The 24,430-nt window shown below is 33.5% G+C and overlaps 2 protein-coding genes across 7 annotated transcripts; one reads left to right on the top strand and one right to left on the bottom strand.

Annotated features, from left to right (window-relative positions):
* Positions 1-17,455, top strand: LOC111064123 (cullin-4A). 2 transcript variants are annotated; one of them, XM_039423865.1, is made up of 12 exons: positions 1-476; positions 1,154-1,327; positions 6,072-6,261; positions 7,448-7,783; positions 8,712-8,898; positions 9,780-9,972; positions 10,890-11,191; positions 11,956-12,195; positions 13,963-14,070; positions 15,018-15,188; positions 15,886-16,038; positions 16,655-17,445. In XM_039423865.1, exons 1-12 carry the CDS (start codon positions 212-214, stop codon positions 16,748-16,750), a joined length of 2,415 nt encoding a protein of 804 aa, XP_039279799.1. In that variant the 5' UTR covers positions 1-211; the 3' UTR covers positions 16,751-17,445. The 2 variants fall into 2 exon arrangements, with proteins under 2 accessions (XP_039279799.1, XP_022207497.2); XM_022351805.2 differs by lacking the exon at positions 6,072-6,261 and adding an exon at positions 4,253-4,442 and having other exon boundaries at positions 20-476; positions 16,655-17,455.
* On the bottom strand, positions 15,886-22,339 carry LOC111064125. 5 transcript variants are annotated; one of them, XM_039423996.1, is made up of 5 exons: positions 22,027-22,237; positions 20,489-20,852; positions 19,689-19,959; positions 18,737-18,807; positions 15,886-16,397 (listed from the first exon to the last, which is right to left on the bottom strand). In XM_039423996.1, exons 1-5 carry the CDS (start codon positions 22,033-22,035, stop codon positions 16,381-16,383), a joined length of 732 nt encoding a protein of 243 aa, XP_039279930.1. In that variant the 5' UTR covers positions 22,036-22,237; the 3' UTR covers positions 15,886-16,380. The 5 variants fall into 5 exon arrangements, with proteins under 5 accessions (XP_039279930.1, XP_022207498.2, XP_039279911.1 ...); XM_022351806.2 differs by having other exon boundaries at positions 16,032-16,397; positions 21,800-22,339; XM_039423977.1 differs by lacking the exon at positions 15,886-16,397 and adding an exon at positions 16,975-18,389 and having other exon boundaries at positions 21,800-22,339.
* Positions 22,340-24,430: the final 2,091 nt, after the last annotated feature.

Below are 24,430 nucleotides of genomic sequence, written 5' to 3'. Positions count from 1 at the left end.
TTTTTAGCTATAGCTATAGGTATAGTTGATACATGTTTGAGTTCGTGAGCTTGTGAGTGGAAAATTTTACTCTAGTAAAGAACAGTGAAGAAGTTCATCAGTAGAAACGGTTTAGTTGAATACTATCTATTGTGTTTGCTATTTTTTTATTTTATTTGGACTTTATTATTAATATAATTTCTAAAAGGCTACGGCCTTGTCATGCTATCTTATGTCAAGTATAACTAGAACTAGAAGCTTTGAACCACAATCGGAGGAGTGTGAAAATTCCGTGGATAGAAAGAGAAATTCATCTTTCAGTGATAATAATACATGTAAAAGACTAAAAACAGAAGAAATGAATGAAACTACGCCCAGAAGGGCCAATTTTTCAGCTTTACAACCAAATTCTAATGGAATTAATCGGATGCAACCATTCTTGACTTCTCAAAAAACGGCTCCATCAACAAAGAAGTTGGTTATTAAAAATTTTAAAGGTTAGTTGAAATTATTGTTCAATTTCCAAACTCTTCTTGTTTGTCATAATTTTCTAGTTCTAAAGAGGTTCAAGTATAAGACTTCTATAATGTCTATTAGACCTTTATGAAAGTAATTTTGAAAAAGATAGGTTAGTCTGTGAAATTTATAAAATGTGAATTTGTTTATGTTATAATGTTGGTATATTTGAAAGTTGATGCTATATTACATCAATATGAATATATTGTTTTTTTACCAATATATTTAACGTTTGATTGTATTGTCAATTTAATGTTTTAAAAGTAATCAAGGCTATTACATTACGATTGTTAATTGATGTGATTAAAATATCTCTTGAATATTAAAAACGTTTCATTTTTTTATTATTAGTTTTAATAGCACGCTTAAGCTGAACCTTTTGTTTGATCAATAATTAGTATATAGGTTAGGTTTTCCACTTATTCTTACCTTGAAGTTACATTATGTAAACTTACTTCAAAACTTGATAACTTCTTATGAGGTATGTCTCTAAATATTTTCAAGTTTTTATTTGAAAGTTTTAAACTTGTCCTTTCTGAATAGAAAAATAGCATTAGGCTACTTTACGTATCTTTGAATAATAGCCTACCTGATTCTTGTAGAAAGAGACTCAACATGATAAAGTTCTCTTACTGTTAACACATTTTTACTATTCCAGAAAAGCCGAAATTGCCTGAGAACTATCAAGAAGTAACATGGGAAAAACTAAAGGAAGCTGTAATAGCAATTCAAACTTCAAGATCAATTGCCTACAGCTTAGAAGAATTGTATCAGGGTGTAGAGAATATGTGCAACCATAACATGGCATCTACTCTCTACACAAATCTAAAAGGTAGACAAAGACCGTCATAATTATTGATAAAAATTTTTCTGAACACAAAAGTACCTAATAATTATTAGCAAACACTCATGCATTGGTAAGCTTATCACATACACGGCCATATTCATCACAGTTCATTTTTCTATTTGATGTACTGAATCACATTTACTAACTCAACATTAAGAGCAATGTTATAATTCGGAAAAAGGGCTGAAACAGGCACTTCGTTCTAGCGTGTTTCGGACGCTATTTTCCAACCGATAGTCATGAAAATGGTACCAAATTGTTCAGAAAGATTTGGACATCTGGCGCCGTACCGCCAAATTCCAATTTTCCAACTATAAAATGACTTTAAAATTCGATGAACTTGGAGAAAATTTGGCAAAGTTTGACGTTCAATAGGAAAAAATTGATAAGTGATATCAAAATTTGGCGGTACGGCGCCAGATGTCCAAATCTTTCTGAACAATTTGGTACCATTTTCATGATTATCGGTTGGAAAATAGCGTCCGAAACACGCTAGAACGGAGTACCTGCAAAGTAGTCTGAATTGAGAAAGCTTCAATTCCGTACTAGCCTTTCGAAAAAGTGTGGTCGAACTCACTAACACAGTCCCAAACTGCTATGATTGTGAGTACACACACTCACACACAACCGGAGAACTGGTTTTCGGTCATCAAAACAATTGATTGTTTTTGTTCAATGAGATATTGCCCATCTTCTTGTCTGTGTTATTGTGTTTTATGTTATATACTATATTCATATATGCTCTATTATTCTATATGCTTATACAGTAGTTTGACATCCATATTATTATTTATTCCCATTTCATTTCAATATCACATGAAATCTGTACTATATTCCATTTGTACAGCGATTTGGGAGACATGGTTCATTCTTCTCTCATCGAATTCTTTATTATCCATGTTCGGCCATGCATGGCAATTCAAATTCAACCCAAGAAATTTACATGATACTACCCGGGAAAAATTTAGTTTTGGAGAGATCAAGTTTTACACGTTAGCTATATAACAGCTGTTTCATGTTATCATGGATAATAAAAACCAATTCGATTAGATTTGATTTATTATATTATTGGAATCATTTTTTGTTTGTGATTTTCCCTGATAATATACATAAATACATTGAAATATTTGATCCTGTACTCCAAACAATATTATTACTGGAAAAATTAATTCCTATCTAGAATCAAAATAAATATATTCAAATCTCAAGAATGAAGAGTCAGTTGTAGGCCTATCCAGCTAATATAAATATACTTATTTTATATATAAATATACTTTGTCCTATTATGTTAGTTATAAGATTTATTTGGTTGCAGAAGATGTAGCGTTGTTGTATGATTTGAATTCTTGTGCCTTGTTAATTATTTATTTATTTATTAGGTTAGCACAAACAATACAATGATCGGAAAAGAAAAAACAGGTTATTGCCCAAAACTTTTTCAATTTCCTAATTCAGTTTCAAATTGTGCAAATATTATACATAGGTTATGTCCATTTCAATTTTCTACACCAAATCACAATCTGAGAGTATAGATTAGAATAAAACAAACAATTTTCAATTTTGATAGATTGATAGTAAAACTTTTGTAAAAACATGAAAAAAACGTTAAATTCACAAAATGAAGAATAAAACCACTTAAATTTTGAGCTCGAAAATATAACGTTCACCTTAGCTATGTAACAGCTGTTTCATGTTATCATGGATAATAAAAACCAATTTGATTTGATTTGATTTATTATATTATTGGAATCATTTTTTGTTTGTGATTTTCCCTGGTAATATACATAAATACATTGAAATATTTGATCCTGTACTCCAAACAATATTATTACTGGAAAAATGAATTCCTATCTAGAATCAAAATAAATATATTTAAATCTCAAGAATGAAGAATCATGACTTTTATTTGTCTATGCATAAACCATTTTATTAACAGCCTTCAGCACTTACTATATCTATATAATATAGTGCACTCATATATTAATGAACTTGTATATCGATTTAGAAGAATTAGTCAAATGAAGTGTTTATTGATAACACTGTTGAAGCAATAGAATACAATCTATAGCCAGGCTACTCAAAAGCAGATCAGTCATGTTAGAACTTAGAACAGCCGCAGAATGAGTAGACAATGAAGTGTATAATAATAATAATAATAATGGACTTTTCTAGGAAGAGAAGACTGATGTGAGAGTGAGTGCGCGTGTCAATTGTGATAGTGGTGCTACTGAAGTAATGAACTTCTTTCTCTAGAAAGAGAAGACTGATGTGTGAGAGAGCGCATCGATTGAGAGAGAGTAGAGCTATGAAGACCAATGTTTGTGAGCCAGCATGCTTTTTCACTCCGTTCCCCATCTCATCAGTTAAATTTACCTAGTACTACACTTTTTGAACAGCCTTCCTAGACATGCCCCTTAACGAAGAGATTGAAAAGGAAGCCAACAGATCTGATGTAAACCTACAGGAGTGCTTAGTGAAAGTGAAAAAATATTATATTAGTTTAGTGCAGTGATAATGAATGAGCGAATTTAAAACAAGGAAAAGTTAGGCCTATTACAAGATTCCTCTTAATTTAGTATTAATTTAGAATAGAAAAATTTATATTTGACAAGTTATTATAGCGTTAAGTAGAGTTTTGTGACTTCATGGCTTATGCGTCTAATTTTCAATGTTTCAAAATACAACTAGGAATTGTTATCATTATTATTGTTCTGACACGTCACCTTTCATTTAAGTAATACTCAAAATTTGATTTACTACCGTATGTGACGATTGTGAATAAATAAATAAATGTTAATGGAAATAGAAGAGAATTGATTTATTTACTGTTCATTTAATCATTTATCTAAACATTGAAATCGTAAACATTCTTCCTCATAGTTTCAATTAATGGATATTCTTGTTATACAGCTTTAACCGAACAACACGTGAAGGATAAGATAGAAGGCTTTATCAGCGAGACACCAGACCGGTTGATCTTCTTGAAGCAGATGAACGACTACTGGCTGGCCCATTGTCGGCAAATGATCATGATCCGCAGCATTTTTCTGTATCTTGATCGCACCTATGTGCTGCAGAAACCCACGCTGCATTCAATCTGGTAAGCTATCCAGTCTACTTTCGATGATTGTTGATAACAGTCACATTTATACCTTTATACCTAAATCTGCATCTTTTACCATAATATGGGATCTATGGCGTCAAAAACATAAAATACAATACACAGAACAAAAACATACATAGGGCATGTTTAGTAAGACAGCATTTCCGACAAATCATCACTCATATATTCACTAACACTGTAGTACGCTGTAGTATTCACTAACACTGTACAACTCTCTCGAACGCTCTTAAATCCAACTGTTTTACTTCTGTAGGCAGCCTATTGAAGTATCGCAATGCCGAACTCCTGAAGCACACCTGTGATCTCTGATGGCGTACTCTGGGGAATATCAATCAGCTCTCGATGTCTGGTGTTATGTTCATGCACATCAGTCCGAGTCAACATGTACTGCTGGTTCTTCTTGACATACATTAGACAGAGAAGTAGGAAGTGGCAGATCACTGTTAGAATTCCAAGTCTAACAAAAAGGGGGCTTGCAGTGTGCGCGATAATCGCTTGCGGTGATGATTCGTTTTGCAGCCCGTTTTTGCAGCTTCAGTATATCCACAACCTTTGCTGAATGACCCCACATTAGTAGGCCATAGGAAGTGACAGTGGAAGAGCGCATGATACACCATGACTAAATAGGCCTCAGTCACATGACCCCTCAGCTTCAGCAGCAGAAAACAAATTCTGGACAGTCTTGTGGTCACATGCTGAATATTGCTGGCCCAGTTGAGTTTATTGTCCAGAACAAAACCTAGCAGCTTGACAGGGTCTTGACATAGAGAAACAATAGCATAAGTAGATATCCCATGGTATAGGGCGTTTATGTCGCAACTTGTTCTGTTATCTCAAGCCGATAGCTCATGTAATTCTTTCCCGTGAAGCTGTGTGACACTGGTAATCTCTCATATTGTGCCGTTCATACACTCTCACGCCAACAAAAAAGTAAAATTCGACAATAATCGACAGTAATAGGCTTGAGATAACAGTAAAAGTTTCTCTGAACACAAAAGTACCTAATAATTATTAGCAAACTACTCATGCATTGGTAAGCTTATCACATACACGGCCATATTCATCACAGTTTATTTTTCTATTTGATTTACTGAATCACATTTACTAACTCAACATTAACGAAGAGATTGAAAAGGAAGCCAACAGATCTGATGTAAACCTACAGGAGTGCTTCGTGAAAGTGAACAAATATTATATTAGTTTAGTGCAGTGATAATGAATGAGCGAATTTAAAACAAGGAAAAGTTATTACAAGATTCCTCTTAATTTAGTATTAATTTAGAATAGAAAAATTTATATTTGACGAGTTATTATAGCGTTAAGTAGAGTTTTGTGATTTCATGGCTTATGCATCTAATTTTCAATGTTTCAAAATACAGCTAGGAATTGTTATCATTATTATTGTTCTGACACGTCACCTTTCATTTAATTAATACTCAAAATTTGATTTACTACCGTATGTGACGATTGTGAATAAATAAATAAATGTTAATGGAAATAGAAGAGAAATGATTTATTTACTGTTCATTTAATTATTTATCTAAACATTGAAATCGTAAACATTCTTCCTCATAGTTTCAATTAATGGATATTCTTGTTATACAGCTTTAACCGAACAACACGTGAAGGATAAGATAGAAGGCTTTATCAGCGAGACACCAGACCGGTTGATCTTCTTGAAGCAGATGAACGACTACTGGCTGGCCCATTGTCGGCAAATGATCATGATCCGCAGCATTTTCCTGTATCTTGATCGCACCTATGTGCTGCAGAAACCCACGCTGCATTCAATCTGGTAAGCTATCCAGTCTACTTTCGATAAGAAATTGTTGATAACAGTCACATTTATACCTTTATACCTAAATCTGCATCCTTTACCATAATATGGGATCTATGGCGTCAAAAACATAAAATACAATACACAAAACAAAAACATACATAGGGCATGTTTAGCAAGACAGTATTTCCGACAAATCATCACTCATATATTCACTAACACTGTACAACTCTCTCGAACGCTCTTAAATCCAACTGTTTCACTCCTATAGGCAGCCTATTGAAGTATCGCAATGCCGAACTCCTGAAGCACACCTGTGATCTCTGAAGGCGTACTCTGGGAATATCAATCAGCTCTCGATGTCTGGTGTTATGTTCATGCACATCAGTCCGAGTCAACATGTACTGCTGGTTCTTCTTGACATACATTAGACAGAGAAGTAGGAAGTGGCAGATCACTGTTAGAATTCCAAGTCCAACAAAAAGGGGCTTGCAGTTTGCGCGATAATCGCTTGCGGTGATGATTCGTTTTGCAGCCCGTTTTTGCAGCTTCAGTATATCCACAACCTTTGCTGAATGACCCCACATGAGTAGGTCATAGGAAACGTGACAGTGGAAGAGCGCATGATACACCATGACTAAATAGGCCTCAGTCACATGACCCCTCAGCTTCAGCAGCAGAAAACAAATTCTGGACAGTCTTGTGGTCACATGCTGAATATTGCTGGCCCAGTTGAGTTTATTGTCCAGAACAAACAACAACTTCAAAATGTTGACGTTGTCTCATGAGTCATGTGGCTCTGTTACTGTGGGAATACTGCGAGAAAAACAAGAGCTTTATCACGTACGAGTAACTGGGAGTAAGACATAAATTACATTCCATATTTAAATATTTAAAATTCAATTGACAGCCGTAAAGAAAATACAAAAAATAAGTTAAAATAGGTTTCACTAGTAATAAGAATATTATTAGGCTACTTCCTATTAAAATTTACACTTTGAACTGAGATTATGGAATTTATCCATATTAAGGTGAAATAAAATTTATAATTGACGGATCCACATAATATATTTGAGCCAAACTAAAGTTAAAAATAAATTATATGAAACTGACAATAACCCTTTTATTTCACCCTAATACGTACTTCCTGTTATTTCTCACCCTTGTTATTTCTGTGTAACCAGTAATGTTTTTTTTTTAACAGGGACATGGGACTGGACATGTTTCGGTCGCATATTGTTATGAATAATTTGGTGCAGACTCGCACCGTAGATGGACTTTTAATACTGATTGAAAACGAGCGCATGGGCGAAACGGTGGACCGCACTCTGCTGAAGTCGTTGCTGCGCATGTTGTCTGATCTGCAGATCTACCAGGATGCGTTCGAAACCAAGTTTCTGGCGGCCACTGAGCGCATGTACGGCGCGGAAGCGCAGCGTCTCATGCAGGAAGAAGACATCCCTCAGTACCTACATCATGTTGACAAGAGGCTCAACGAGGAGAAGGAGCGCTTGCTGCATTACCTCGACTCCAGCACAAAGTCAGTTACATTCTAAATCGCTCACCATACTTCAAAATTATACATATTTTTGAGAAATAAGATGTATAATATTGCTATGAATATTTTCGAACTAAAAAGTTAGAGAGATTGATAATTCTGTGAATTAATGCCTTTTTTTCTACACTTTATGATTGCAATTGCTATCGGTGAAATTGAGGCATTAAGAGACCTCGCTTCCACAAAACTAAAGCTGTGAGATTATGAAAGTGTTGATATTCGCTCTATTGTCTTATCAAATTTTGGAATAGATTCAGTCTTGCTGTTTCTCTACCCTCTAACGCTGCTTACCCTGTCTCGTTTGTTAATAATTCAATGTATGCAATAATATGATTGATGTAAGCTATGACATTTATTATTGAATAATATGGGTTGACTGATGTATGGCTTTTAGTGTTAAATGAATTAAGTTTCGTGAATCAGCATCAGAATATGCTACTCCCTCATATGTTCGAGCTTTGGCACACGCAGATTCTGAAAAAGGGATAATATGTTCATCTCTCCTAAGATTGTAGATAAACCAAATACAATATTTCTGAGCCCTCTGGAGTATGCTTGAACCTGAAAAGCATTATCACATCAAATATAAAATGTATATAAATTATCCATAATGAATGGAGAAAATTTTAATCGGTTGATAAACCGGTTATTTTTCTAACCATGTGCAATTTCGCAATATTATTATTTTCGCTGTTCTGCACTAGATAACTTTACAAAAAACGAATTGTTATAATGTATATCTTTGTAACTAACTTGTTTTTTGTTCAAATGAATATTAAGTTTTGATGCATCAATTTATTATACGGTGAGAAAAATTTAATTATATTTTTGAGTGAGCGTTCTAGTTGTTATAATTTTGATTGCAAAATGCATGTTTAATGTGGACTCGTACTTGTGTTTTCACTTTCAGATGGCCGTTGATTCATACAGTGGAGAAGAAACTGCTAACAGAGCAGATGGTCAATATTCTTCAGAAAGGACTGGATGCTTTGCTTGAACAAAATCGTGTTGAAGACTTGACTCTTTTATACGCACTCTTCACTCGCACCAAGAAGGGCCTCACTGAGCTTTGTGTCAGCTTCAATGCTTATATCAAGGTACATTTATGCATACATTTTTTGATTAAATTCCTCACAATTCAGTTAAATAATGTTGAACGATATTCCATTAAGTTCATGATTTTCCTTGAGCACCAGTAGTATCATAACGTGATAATTCAATCTTTATAATCTGTGGCCTATGGCGATCCTATTTTAATTCGCTACTTTGCAATGCACCTGTGAAGCTGTAGTATTTTTCAACTTGTATAAAATAGAATATTAATCCTCACAAGTATTCGTGCTCTCCATTTCATCCTTCGTTATATTTAAAAAATGGCACTATTTGTTTTGATCAAATTGCTACAATTGTTTTGTTTTATACAAATTTAGCTAATACTAAGAAAATAGCTGCAATTGTTTCGTTTTATACAAATTTAGCTAATAATAAGAAAATAAAATACATTGGCTTCTTCGGACCTGCTTGAACAAGCTATGTATTGCGTAGCAGTCAGCTGAGTGGTTTTCAAAAGATTTGTAATCTAACTAGTGGCGCTTTGCGTTGCTTGGGTTCAGCCTAGAAATATTCTTCTCATTTGCAAACCAGACTACTGTATTCAAGTTACTTGTGTTTAGTTGTAATATATTGATGATTGGTTTGTTGTTTATAAATCAAGAATCTAACCTACAAGAATCTACATTTAAAAATAGATAATAGGTAATTTGATAAAATAGAAAACTGATAATGGATCCAGTTCAGTTTCCGCTAAGAGAACTTACGAATCATACAATGCAGTGAATCAATCATGCAACAGAATCCAATTAGACAATAGTTGACATTCCTCTACCTTTATGGTACATAGCGTATATAACATATATAATTATTAGTATAAAAAATCTCATAAACTATCTTTTTCTAATAGTGAAATGTATGTTTTTAGAAAAAAGGGAGAACATTGGTGATTGATCCGGAAAAGGATAAGTCAATGGTGCAAGATGTACTTGATTTCAAAGAAAAATTGGATCACATAGTACAGACATGCTTCCAGAAGAATGAAAAATTCAATGTCAGTCTCAAAGAGGCTTTCGAAAATTTCATTAATCAGAGGGCCAATAAACCAGCTGAAATGATCGGTAAGATATAAAGAATCAATCTTGGATGATCAAAATAGAGAATACTCTACTCATAAATAGCCAAGCAAGTAATTTTCAGAGAACAGTAGCATATATGGTTCTGGAATTATTTACTCAAAAATATTGATGAATTTGTAATTCATAATTTTCAAGTTCATTGTCAGCTTCTTTGAACTTTCATGATCTTTGTTTAATTATAATGATGAACATTGAACAATATAACTTTTCAAATCAGAAGTTTTTCCATGTAGTCTAACTAGAAGCTATGTAGGTAATGTGGAGTACAATTGAAAGGACGTGAAGCTTGTTGTACAGGTTTGACTTTATTTTGATATTCTGTAAAATCAATGTCTCAATTGCATTTGAAATTATTTCTAGATTTATTTCGATAGGTTTAATTGTCGTTTGTGTACGATTGTATGTTTTTCTCATCTATTGATAGATAGATAAATAAATTTATTTTACTTTTTATATTAAACGCATTGTGGGCGACATTGAAAAATAATAAACTCAATATAATGTAACTATTAACTGAAAACACACAAGCACTTGTTTTTTAGAGAGAACTAGTCAAGCCCTCCATTCCTGGATCCATGCCACGACAGCCGCACTGAACCGGCGATGACTGTCAAGCAGTCTAGTGTATGTGAGATTCTTGATAAATTTGTAAACTAAAGCTCAAATATTTGTTGAAATCTTTAGTATTCTTGATAAACCAACTAAATTTTTATAATCGATTTTTGAAGTCTCTATAATGACTTTTTGTGTAGTTGAGAAGTTGATATTGTGGTAATCATTCATATTGAATGAAAAAGACTAAGAAATTGTCAAAAACCACAGATTTATTGATACTTAGAAAGACCAGGTCCGGTCTTTAATGCATCCTATCATTCAATCTCTATAATGATTTTTTTCAGCCAAGTTTGTTGACAACAAATTGAGAGCGGGCAACAAGGAAGCAACAGAAGAAGAATTGGAAAGACTGCTGGACAAAATTATGGTCCTATTCAGGTTTATTCATGGCAAGGATGTTTTCGAAGCATTTTACAAGAAGGATCTGGCGAAACGACTTATTGTTGGCAAATCGGCCTCAGTGGATGCTGAAAAGAGTATGCTGTCCAAGTTGAAACAAGAATGCGGAGGAGGTTTCACGTCCAAGCTGGAAGGAATGTTCAAGGATATGGAGCTTAGCAAAGATATCAATATTGCTTTCAAGCAGGTAATAATTGAAGATATTCATTCAATTTTCCTTGATTATAAATCAAAACGATTTCTTAGTACGGTATGTCTAGTTTATTATTTTTTTAAAACATGTAATTGAGCTCGACGCCTACAATCTTCAAAGCACACAAAATTGTCCAATCAATAAAAATAGCAATGACTTATTCCTACTTTTTTTTGGTAAAATATTGAGCGAATTCAAGTGACAGCTTATTTCATTTTCCACAGTTATCTAGTAAATTCCAAAAATTGTTTTAACCTATTATCATACTGAATGGTCAATTAATTTATCGTAATTGAAGTTTATCTAGTTTGCTATCATTGTTAGAAGTTATCATCCATGATAAAAGCTTATTGTTCTAAATGCTGAACTCTTGACATTTTTCAATTTTTTTATATTGGTTGACTTTAATATGAATTTTTTGGGGTTAGATCTAACATATCAGACTGTTTCGAGCCACATAGGCGATACCAATAGTTCATAGGATAAACAATAATCTATGTTTATATCTCTAAATTCTCTGACTAACCTCTAGCCCTGTAAAAACTAGGAGATAATCCACACTAACCTTGTACACGCTGCAATTGATAATTTTATTCATTCATATTCTACTGAACTATTATGATTTCCTACTGTATATAGTACATTCATATTCTTGTGTACACGCTGCAATTGATAATTTTATTCATTCATAATTTACTGAACTATTATGATTTCCTACTGAATATAGTACATTCATATTCTTGTGTTATTGTTTGCAGTACATGGCTAATGCAAGAACGCAAAATATTTCCTGTGATATATCAGTAATAGACCTAACAGTGAGCATTTTAACAATGGGCTATTGGCCGACCTACCCGGTGATGGAGGTGACGCTGCCTGTCGAGATGGTGCAACACCAGGACCACTTCAACAAGTTCTATCTGGGAAAGTACAACGGTCGCAAGCTGCAGTGGCAGCCCACGCTTGGCCACTGTGTTCTCAAAGCTTTCTTCACTCAGGTAAGGCTCAACTTCAATGTGAATTCCGGAGAGTAAGGGACAGACCATGTGTAAGTGTTTTTCAGGCGCCAACACAATCAGCGAATCAGAGCTTCCTACCCTACCAACACTAGAAGGCCTGAAAAACGTTTACTGTTTATTGTTTTTGAAGGGACGGATTCAAGGATCCAAAGGTTCTAGGAACCCCACACGTCAACCGAAGCTTATTGTGTTCCCGAGTAGTATGTTAGTTAGGCAAACCAATACCTGTGTCCTTACAAGACCTGGAGTTTTTCCCCAAGCTAACATCCCATTCATCACCCGCAATCCAGTGTGATATGCTTGGCAGTCTCTTCAGACTGATTAATTCTCATGACCTACGTGAGTTCCACTCCTGGCTTTTTTGTAGGTCCTTCCGCTGAAGGAGAGGTCGCCAAATTGTCTCTAGGGCACCTGGTCACCCTCGACTCAGCCTCTTGACCCACATTTGTGCCTGTAGTCTCACCCATCTCTGGTCTCTTGGGTTTTTCTTTTTGCCCCTCCGAAACTGCCCTGATGGGGCAGATCCCGTGAGTTTGAAGGCAAGACATCTTCTGTAGTTGCCTTGGGTCCCTTTTAGTCGCCTCCTACGACAAGCAGGGATACTGTGGGTGAATTCTGGTTTTCAATACATTCTTGAGTACGATTTTCTCTACTCAAAGCTCCCCCAACCCACAGGTGGCATGAAAAACGCTTAATTGTCTCTTGAACTGTCATACTATTTAAGAGGTAGGATTTTTCAAATTCATTTATTTCGCCCATGACTCGTAATTTTGCGTGAAGTGTGAAAATAGAGATATTTTATTCAGATATCAATTTATCTATAGAAAAAACTATTCACATTTTCAGTGAAATTCAAATCAAATTAATCTATTCTCCACATTTCATCACAAAAATTTGTAAAATTACATAAATTCAATTATTAAAACAATACATTTTATACTATAACGTTACAAAATGATATATTATGACATCAATGATAGTCCACAGATGGCGTGGGATTCCCCAAAGAAGAATCGAATATTAAATCTTTCTGAGAAGTTGTGAAAGTGATATTATGGTAGTTATCCTTACTGAATACATTATTCGATAGTAAGTTATCTCATACCGTACAACTGAAACAGTTAGTTATCTCGAGTTTTGATAAATCTGTACTTGGACAATATTCAGTAAATAAAAAACTTGGAATTTTTTGATCTTATTGAATCAATCGTAGTGTTATTTCAAATTCTAGTTTATAAAGTTTGTAAAATAACGGGAAATACTTCAGTTATATGACTTGAGAATGTTTAGTTTAGCTGCATAAAAGACAGTTGAATATATATTTAAACTTGGATTTTTTATCTTATTGATCTTAGTATTATTTAAAATTCAATTTTTATAAAGTTTAGTGCAGCTGCAGAAAAGACTGAGGATACTACTAATGATTGATTGGCACTACACTTGTTTGATTGACACTAAAATGATACTCGTTTGGCGCTGAAAATATTGTAGGTACTGAAGATGATAACCATAACCATATATTATTTGTTTCAGTGAATAAATCAATGAATCAAAAATCAATAGCTGAAATATCATCTCCGATATTGAAGAAACAGTTACTAATTCTGTATTTTCCACTGGAGTATACGGTTTGTGCTTTCAATCACATGCTTGGTACATACCTAAAAGGCATTAAATAATAGATGAATTTGATTAGATGAAAAAAACATTTTCTCTATCTAAATGAATGCTTCTTCATTTTTACAGGGTAATAAAGAATTGCAAGTATCGTTGTTTCAAGCCCTTTGTTTACTAATATTCAATGAGGTTGATGAAGTAACCTTCGAAGATGTAAAGAGCTCTACAAATATTGAAGTGAGTAGAACCTCTTATCGCAAATTTAAATTATAGATTATCAATTTTATTAATAACTAAAATGCTTCGCGACGGAACTCTTCCATTGCGATAGCAGATTTAATTCATAATTTTCTTCTATTATATTAATTATATAATATCATTATTATAATTAAATAAAATATAATTATATTAATCAAATATAATGTTTTATATTCTCATAATTTTCTTGGTCTATAGTTTTTTTCAACGTATTATTTTCTTCAAGTTCTCATGGTTTACTCCCACAATTTCTCTTTGCAAATGAATAAATTTTATCTTGAATATTGGTGGCTCTAGCCGAATCACTTCTTCTATAGAGAGAGGTACACATTATAATGGTAGTATTTGATTAACATTGGTGTTGCTATCTTTGCCTATCATTCGACAAAGCAGATAGCGCTATCCATTTCCTGCTCCATAATTTTTGTTAGATCGTTTTTCAACAACGTGGAAATATATAGTGAACAAAATATTTAATTCCAATCATGGACATTTATTTTCAATCACTGGAATAGGTATTTATGTATTAAGCGCGTAAAATGCAACTTTATTGCTTGAGTAAAAACGCAGTAAAAGCGCAATAATTTTGCAAAAGCAATAGATTTTACAATTTGTAGAGAAAGTGAATTTTTTGACGAATAAAATAATATAATTGTTATTTTTACCAAGAATGTAAAGTTAATATCACATTAGATATGCTGGTATTAGCTATCCTCTGTAGAAGGCAGTGGCAAGACAGATAATCGGCAACGTTGTTCACCTATCTTTCTCCACTGCCTTTATAACGTGGACCTCACTATAGTATAGCGAGACACCAGAATGGTATTGTGTTGAACCTTTTGGCGTCTCATACATCATTGCAAATATTATTGATGAAACAATGTGTGCATTCAGATTCTTAAAATGTGCTTTTCTGCATTTTTCAGGATTCAGAATTGAGAAGAACCCTTCAATCACTGGCATGTGGAAAAGCGCGTGTTTTGACGAAAACACCGAAAGGAAGAGAAGTTGAGAATGGTGATAAATTCTCGTTCAATGCAGATTTCACTAATAAACTATTCCGAATCAAAATAAATCAAATTCAGATGAAAGAGACGGTGAGTACCTACTTTTCATTCTTTTGTTCCGTCAAAAATTTGTCAGGAAAATTCCCTACATTCATCTGTGAAAAGTTCAATGTTTGGTCTCCTGGTGAGTTATTAGAGTTGAATTATATTTTACGGTACTCCTATGGAGACAAGAAGTAATTTTCCAACATGGATAATTGAGAATATGTTCAAAACTAACCTAAGCCAAGTTGATTGGGTTCGATTGATCATCCAATAAAATTATCGGTTTATTATACTGTCATGGATAGTGACAAGCACCATATCGACAATAGTCATACAATAAAAGAGAAAACACAATAATTTTGTACATTTCAAGGCATTTAATAATGACATTTCAAGATTACAGAAATATTCGTTTTCAAGTAACACGGTCTCGATGTATCAATTATTAGTAGATTTCGTATTTCACAAATCACCCAATATTCTATATAATTATGTCAAACGAACTCTTACTTAAGTTTAATCTACTGTATCAATGTTCACTATTCAAAGGCATTCGAGCAAGTTTTGGGGCATTATGGTAACTTAAAATCAATTATTGCTTTCATTTTTAGTATTCAACGATTTTCAATCTAGATCATTACTTCAGCAGCTCTTGAACCTCCAAGTTTTTTATGTTTTCGCTATAAAATCACAGAACTAATGAATGCATTTTTCAAAAAATGATTTAATTGTGTGGTTGCAGACGGAAGAGCAAAAGGCGACGGAAGAATGTGTATTCCAGGACCGACAGTACAAAATTGATGCAGCTATTGTCAGAATAATGAAGATGCGAAAATCTCTAGGCCACAATATACTCATTACTGAACTCTACGGCCAGCTCAAGTTCCCAGTCAAAGTAAGTCTTATCCTACAATAATTACCTATTCTACCATATTCGACGTTACAATCAATCCTTGGGTGGTGTTGTATCAAACGTTACAATTTAAAACTTAACTATTTAAATTTGTCCAATCAGAAAAAATGCATTCAATAATTCACATTATTCTAGGTTCATAATATATTCTGGGTATCGTATTTTATTTTTATCCTTTTAGCAAGTACCAATAAGATATTTTCTACAGCATTTGATTTAAAGATCGAATCATCATTGTTCACGGAATTGCCAATTATTTTGATTTATGAAATGTTTTGCCTTCACTTCCCTATGTGTGTTACCTACTCGCATCTATTCACAGCATTACTGGAGGAGACTCTCTGAAAAAAGAAAATTTATATAAAAATAGTTTATGAAATATAATTAGGAATATGTTATGCTGAAATTTGCGACAGTAGAAAAAGCTAATAGAAGCGAGCACATAGGACTTAACAGCGAGACTGCATGTTCTCAATTAACTATTATAACTATTGATATTAACTACTATTTGAAAATAGATTGGTATCAAATCGAACTAATAAATGTTTTGTTGCTTCGTTGATGAATTATGTTTAATAATAGGTGTTTTGTGTTGCAGCCTGCCGATCTGAAGAAGCGGATAGAATCGTTAATAGACAGAGACTACATGGAGAGGGATAAGGACAATCCCAACCAGTACAACTACATGGCGTAGATTGCCAGCTCCCCCCCCCCCACTTCTACCCAATCGCCAGCATCTGCTTCTACATCCCTCCTCACCCCTCTCACTTCAAGCAGTGACAAGAGAAGGAGGAAGATCAGTCGACAGCCGTCATTACGAAAATCTGATTGATTATGCTTTGAAGCAGTGCATGAGTTTGTATAAAATTGAGAGACGATAAAAAATACTAGATGGCATAATGCAGTTATTTGTTGTCGTTTATTTTTAAGCATTATGCTTTGTAAAAACGTGTAAGATTTAGATTGTACTTTTCTACTTATAGATTCACAGTTGTGAAAAGATTGAAGACTATTGGTCTGGCCAAACTTGTTTGGTGCTTCATGACCACAAGTGAGAGATCATTAAACTATATTTTTAACTGTGCAAGATTGAAAACTACATTTTTATCCTAAAATCTAATCGAGGTTGGCAATTTTGAACGATTACTTAACCTCTTTCTATTTCGTAATTTTCCATCTAACCTATGCAGTTTGTTAACTACTAAGTTTCTTGTAATCTTTACCGTATTCTCATTACTTCGAAAAAATGTATCATTTTGCAAGAGTATTACAGCTTCTTTATCTTCACTAGTCATTACTCAAAGGCTGTTTTCATGGTTGAACGAAACATTTTCATTTTTCTCTGGAGATAAGTTTGTAATTTGGTTTTAATAAAGATAAGTGACATTTAAAAAAGTGATTACTCTTATTTTTCTCACTGTCTTTAGTTAGTGAAGTCGCATTCCTACTCAAAATACTTTTTCGTTTCTGCGACCGCGGGCGACACTGAGAAATAATATCTTTGATTCTTATGGGAGTGTTCACGCACTGTCAGTAACAAACCAAGCGGCAACGGCAACAATGTACACATGTGCTGGTCCAGTGGTCTACTGCCACTGTTTCCGGCATCAATCCGCTCAAGTTGAAGGTCGCCGAGATGTGAAAATCGAACCGTAAGGGCCAGACTATATTAGGCGTTTTCAGAGTCGGCAGGGTAGGAAGCTCTCCGATTGGCTGATTGCGTTGGCGCCTGAAAAAACGCCAAATATGGGCTTGCTCTATAGCTGTGTACAGACTTATGCGCCACGAGGACGCGCCGGACGCTTTTCATCAGCTGATACTGAAGAACTACTGTTTATACACTGTGTATACATATACCGGGTGTTTCCAAATGAATAGAGAGGCTTAACATGTTTTAAAATTATTATAACATCAAACTCACTGCAAATTTCGAATAATGTACACATTTGAAACCAATATGTTGCCATCAAGGAAGTTTTAATTGATAAAAGATGGTTCAGCAATAATTATAGAAATATCATCAGTATAATGGTAGGAAAAGTAAAATGTATATTGCGACATAGTTGAGTCTCATATACTGGATCCGAATAAAACCTTATCATCTCATACAAGACTGGGTTGATAATTGGCACTGGATGCAATTTCCTCATATTTATTGCATAAACAGTTAATTTTTCTGCAGTTGAATGATAAATAATGGCGAACATGGAAACTTGTTTCATGGAAAACATTAGTTGTGTAACTAACGTATAGTAATTAGTTGTACAATTGGTTCATCTGCATCTTCAAACATCCCATCAGTATCAATTAATCTATTTCTTGGATTGGAATTTCTGAAATAGACGTTATGTGCAAAATTAGTATTATTCTGGTTATAAGCATAAATAATATTAAGAGTTCAATATAAGAAAAAAAGAGAACTTCAATTTCTTGTAATGTTGTTTTAGTAGATGTATTCTAGAATCTTTGCTCTTTCTATTGCATTTAAGATTGCTGAGAAAAAGAATAAGAAACTTAATCAATAATAATGGATACATAATTTGTCATTACAAAATTCAGTCTACATGCAGTCTACGCTTAATCAAATTATTATTATTAATTATTTTTATTGCATCCAATGACCTCTGTAGAAAGGGTGTGAAAGTCGTGAAGATTTGTTTGTAATGTAGTAACATCATACCTAATTCAACTATTGATTCATCCTCCACAGAGTCGGCACGTATGCTCAGCAATGCTTTCTTCCATTGAACTCTGAAATTCACCTGACATTATGTAAGCTGCCGATAAATTATACAAACGAATAATTCATAAACAGTTCATCCAATTAATAATCAAACAGAGAGTTTTTCCATGTTTATTCCTTATTTCATGTTATCTACATAAATGGAGTGTTGTGTTTTCAAGACGGTAGTGTTTTTTCCTTCGGTAATTATAAGAACTTCTTCTTTAAGTAATGGATGTTAATTCTTTTTATTTTTAGTTTTTTATTTTTTGAAAATTATTGTACTGATTTGTTAAGTTCATTTACTTTTGTTTGTAAATTGTCAGTGTTATGAATAAATTTCAATTTCAAAATTTCAATGTTATGATACAAGTAGATTCTATGATTGTTGTTGTAAAAGTATGTCTACTCCCAGAAAAAAAATAAAATTTCCACTTTCCAATAAATTACCACTTGATTGGAAGCTTACTTACTCAATTGATCGAGGAATTTTTTGGAAGCAAATATGAATCAGAACTTATTCAACACATTATTTTTAAAGGCCAGACTGAAGGCCGATCTCAAAAACGGCCTTAATGCTCGGGAAGGAGAAAATAATTTTTGTCGCCTCTACATCAATATTTAATAATTATAAAATATACGGTAGTAATCTACTCTACTGAATACTAATCTACTCATAATAATTATTGTTACTGGAGATTGATATTGGTGTAGCAACTGAAATTATTTTCTCTAGAATGTTTTAATAAATTAAATGGCAATGTCAATGAAAATTCAAGTCGGTTTATACAATAAAGTTATGATTACTAAATCACGTTCATCACAATACAGAACATTAAACATTAATTATAATTTTTATTGATGATGATAAATAATCAACTTTAGCGTCTAACTCAGTAAGAAGTAATACCTTCTTATTTTATCTTTCTCCTCTCTGTATTTCGAGATCAATTGTTCAACACTCTCATAATTATTGATCGTGAGAGAAAAGTCTCGTTTCAGCAAAAATATCCACAAACTACATTGGCGAAAAACTCCTGAGAAAAACCTTGTACATGTAACTGCAACATTCTCAATTTCATCGATTCCAAGAAGTTGCATGATTTTAAGGAATATTTCTTCAGGCAAGCCTTCTAAGCTGTTGTTTGCTATCTGAAGAGAGTTAAGTACATGACTGCGTCCTACACAAATCAACAAAATTCGATTATTAAACGCAAGAAAATTTCAAAATAAATATTCTAATCATGAAGAAACTTTAAAAATTTGACAATTTTAAGTACCTAGCATACGGTAAATGCTTTAATTCGGCACTTTTTGCTGTTGAGCGCAGCTACCCAGCACCAGCAGCATGCGTTGATAGGACGAAACAAATTGATAAGATTTATTTACTACAATTGAGCGTTTTATGGCTTCTCAACTTATTTAGAATAGAAAATTCAGTATTATTTGCTCTGACAAATAAAATTTAATAAACATTAGGAGTGGTTCTCTCAGGATTCAGAATGTGTATCTACTCCCAGTCATATTATATGAGTGCCAAGCTCTCAAGTCTCTCAATAAAAAAGGTGGCTGCTTTTGAGAACAGCTCCACTAAAAGAATTGCCTTTTAATTCCCGGTCGTTTGGAACCCATCTAAGACCGCTAGTTCCATTCATATCACTGTATTACTATTCCAATTGGTGAAAGCAAATATTGCCATTAAATTCTTACCTCTGAAAGCAATATTGTCTTTGAAGAGAATACTAAAGTTTCTCAAGTTATAGAATTTGCTTGCAATGTTTTTATCATCGTTTGACTCTTTTACAAATAAAGATGGTAGAAATGCAAATGAATAGCATTCGGTGATCTGGTCATTTCTATTTACAATCATATCAACAACGGCCAATCTTTTTCGGAAAATTATCAGGAGATTGAACGAGTAATCGTCTAGTCCTATTAAGCGAAAAGTCAATTTTGAGACTTCATTCGCTTCCACAGACTCGAGAAGCAACACATTTGCTTGTAAGAGTACTTTCTTGTAATTAAACGTCTGTTTCAATGTTTGTAATTGATCACTCGTTATGTCAGGTGCAGGCTGTAAAATATTAAAATATTACACGTTGAGAGAAATATGTTGAAAAGTATACATTTATATTAATTTATAATGTAGCATAGGCCTACTGACCAGGATTAGCACAAAGAAGCTTTCTTTCAAATACAATACGCAGACTTTAATAGAAAGCAATATCTATTAAGAGTAATTTAAATTCATTGTTAATATTATACATGTAAAATCAAATATAATATTGGTCTAACATATTTATTTTCAAGTCTCCTGAATATAATTAATTGTCAGTTAGTACCGTAGCCAACCTACGTTAACATAAATCTGATGGTAAAATTAATTAAGATATCAAGAATAAGTACCGTAACCAAATACAATGAGGCTCCTAAATTGTTTCCTAGCAAGTTGATAGCTATGCCACCTGGAAACGCCATCGCAAGTGCTTTAAAAACACACATTATTAAGGCCTACCCAACTTTTTTTAAACAGAGATTTAATTTTGAGTTAGCTTGATTCTAAAAATAAGAAGCCATGATTGGCTCTTACTTTTAAATTGTTATAGGAACACCTAATTTAAAATTAGTCAATCAAACTCTAACAAAATATAAAAAAAGTTAATTTTAAGGGCTTGAAAGCAGAGGTGGCAAGATTGATTATACATTAGAAAAGACATATATGTAGTAAAGTTAATGAAAATTTCTTGTTTTAACTATTATTTCTGTAGCTTCCTATTCTTATGCTCAACTTATACTTACGTGACTCAGGTCGAGAAGAGACTCGACTCTAGTCAAGAGAATGTGTTTTCAAATGGTGACACTCAGACCAGTCGATTCTAGTGTCCGCGACTGTCACTATTTAAAAACACATGCTCTCGACTAGAGTCGAGTCTCTTCTCGACCTGAGTTGAGCCTTGATCTACAAAGATGATTACAGTGGATAAGAACTACAATTTTTGCAGCTTCAAACTACAAACTCACCTTATTCAAGTCAATTACACTGTCTTTCCCAGGTGAAATGTTTTGATATTTTTGTTCGTTAGAGAAGATCAAGGTATAGCCACATTCCAACATTAGTGTGTACATTACTCCCATCAATAATTGATTACTTGTTGGATCTTTAAACGAGTTCTGAATACTTCTGATTACAGATTCTAAACTTTTTGGAACAGTTTTTTCTGAGCTCTCCATAACAGTATAAATTTTACCTGTTGCATCCATTTTGTCACATTAATTCAGTAGAGGTGGTTTTATAAACTTTCAAAACTCTTCATTCAACATTTTGAGACATTTATTCGCCAGTTAGTAATTTTAGTTACTGCTAGTTTAACCAAAAGTTTTATATAATTCACATTTTTTGGGTTCACCTTTAGAAATAAAAACACTAACCAAACAATAATTTATGTTTACTGTGCCAACATGTTTATATAGTATTTGAATCATCAGCTGCCTTATAAGTTCGTTATTCAAGATGAATAACTTTTGAAGAAATTATCTACACTGCAGTAAAGCTGGGTTTATACCAAAGTTATTAACAAAATGTGAAAAACTTAATCCTTATAGATTTTTTTTAGATTGAATGGAACTTGACAAACACATAGGTTGTTCATCATGTGTATGATAAGTTATGTTCAATCTAATAAGGTGCGTACAGACTTTCGCTCTGCTCCGCAACCGAACGTCACTCCAGCAGAGCGATTGATGATCGACCGGGGAGCAACAGTGGTTCGACCGGGGAACGCGAGAAGATCTAACATCTTCCGTAACGTTCATGATGGGTGCGCGGGCGGAGCGACTGTGGTACGATGGAGGAACGAGGGCGGTACGAAGGCTCGGTGCGGGTTGGAAGTGCGTATATGTGTACGCAGCTTAAAAAATCCATCTACTTGAAATGGTCTTCTCTGATTTGGTTTACGTGAAATTAATCAGGATTAAAATTTTACCGGCTTTTGTGCAACCGGACCTTTGTGAGGGAAATTTTTGCATTCCTCTGGGAATTAATATCAATTTACTGTGATTAGATAGAACATTTCTGTATGAACTATGAATGTAATTATACTTTCTTCTTTCTTAATATTTTTTTATGCTTTTGTACTCCAGAGCGAAGCTCGGTCCCCGATATTCTATTTTTTTCAATTCAATTCATTTTATTCAAAAACTTTATTCATTATGTAAAAACAAAGTAAAGACGATACATTAGTTTGTAACATTAATATGAAAAACAAGTAAAAAGTAAATGAATAACTCCATGCTTGGACGTCAAGTCCGTGTGCATGGAGGAGTCTTCTGACAATCGATAAGAAAAATTATAACTATACTTTAATGACACTAGATACAATAAAAAATCTAGTAACTAAAAACTTATTAATAGAATAAGAATTGAAAATTATAAGCAAAAAATAATAGGATTCAACTAAGTGACGAACTAAAAAGAAATTATTAAATTAACTTGATAATAGTTCGGTACAATTTATTAGGCCTTGGAATATAAAAAAATCTGGTGTGGCGCACTCACACAACTTTCCTTGCCGTTATGAAAATTGATCACCTGACGCTAGAGTTCACGCGCATCTCAAGTATACAATTCAAAAATCTGAGCCAGCTGGTGACAGGACATTAACGCTAGAAAAACACTAGGTCTGCTACCTCTTCATAGTGAATGATTTAATAGAATGAACTGTTGCCAACAGTTTGCAATTGAATAATCACATTTTCTCGAATTTTGAGCTTATTTTCAATTTTAGGTGAAAATGTTACTAAACATTAATTGTAGAGATTTTCATGCTTAATCTTTTCCAATTTTTTTGTTTAAATTGTATCTGAAGCCTGATAATTGGGAATCTAAAATCAAACTTTGCATAGATGGGGCGGAGCTTCTGAAATTTTACAGATATTGGACTTGTGGCAGTTGATAGAGCTTATCAATGACTATTTTAGGTATAAAATTCGATCAAAATCGTTGAAGCCGTATCGCGAAAAACCCTGTTTTTGACAACATTTTTGCCATTTTAGCCGCCATCTTGAATCACATTTGATCGAAATTATTGTTCGTGACGGATCCTTATATTGTAAGGACCTCAAGTTCCAAATTTCAAGTCATTCCGTCAATTGAGAGATGAAATATCGTGTACACATACACTCACACACACACACCCATACATATCAATACCCAAAAGCCACTTTTTTGGACTCAGGGGATCTTGAAACGTATAGAAATTTAGAAATTGGGGTACCTTAATTTTTTCGGAAAGCAATAATTTCCTTACCTATGGTAATAGGGCAAGGAAAGTTATAGGTCATAGAATAATCTAAGTCTTAAGAATTACTTACGTCTTTTAAATAATTAAAATTTGGATTTCAACCTCCAAAGCTCTCTTTTCAAATTTTGTATCTTAAGGAGATAATCAAATTATAATATCCTGAGATAATTTAATGAATTAGTGGAGGAGTAGTCAATGAAGATACTAGAAGGAAATGAACAAGCATATCCTGCATCAACGATACTACTGAGCATTGGCTGGAGGCACTCATCCACAGACTCAAACCACTTGGGGAGAAGAAACTTATTGTTGGTCTGAGAAAAGAAATCTTGGGGTCAATGAGGGCATTATT

The sequence above is a fragment of the Nilaparvata lugens genome, chromosome 1 (genome assembly GCF_014356525.2).
Source record: "Nilaparvata lugens isolate BPH chromosome 1, ASM1435652v1, whole genome shotgun sequence".
Taxonomy (NCBI): domain Eukaryota; kingdom Metazoa; phylum Arthropoda; class Insecta; order Hemiptera; family Delphacidae; genus Nilaparvata; species Nilaparvata lugens.
Note: the sequence above shows the minus strand (reverse complement) of the source record. Positions and strands in the feature narration are given on the sequence as shown.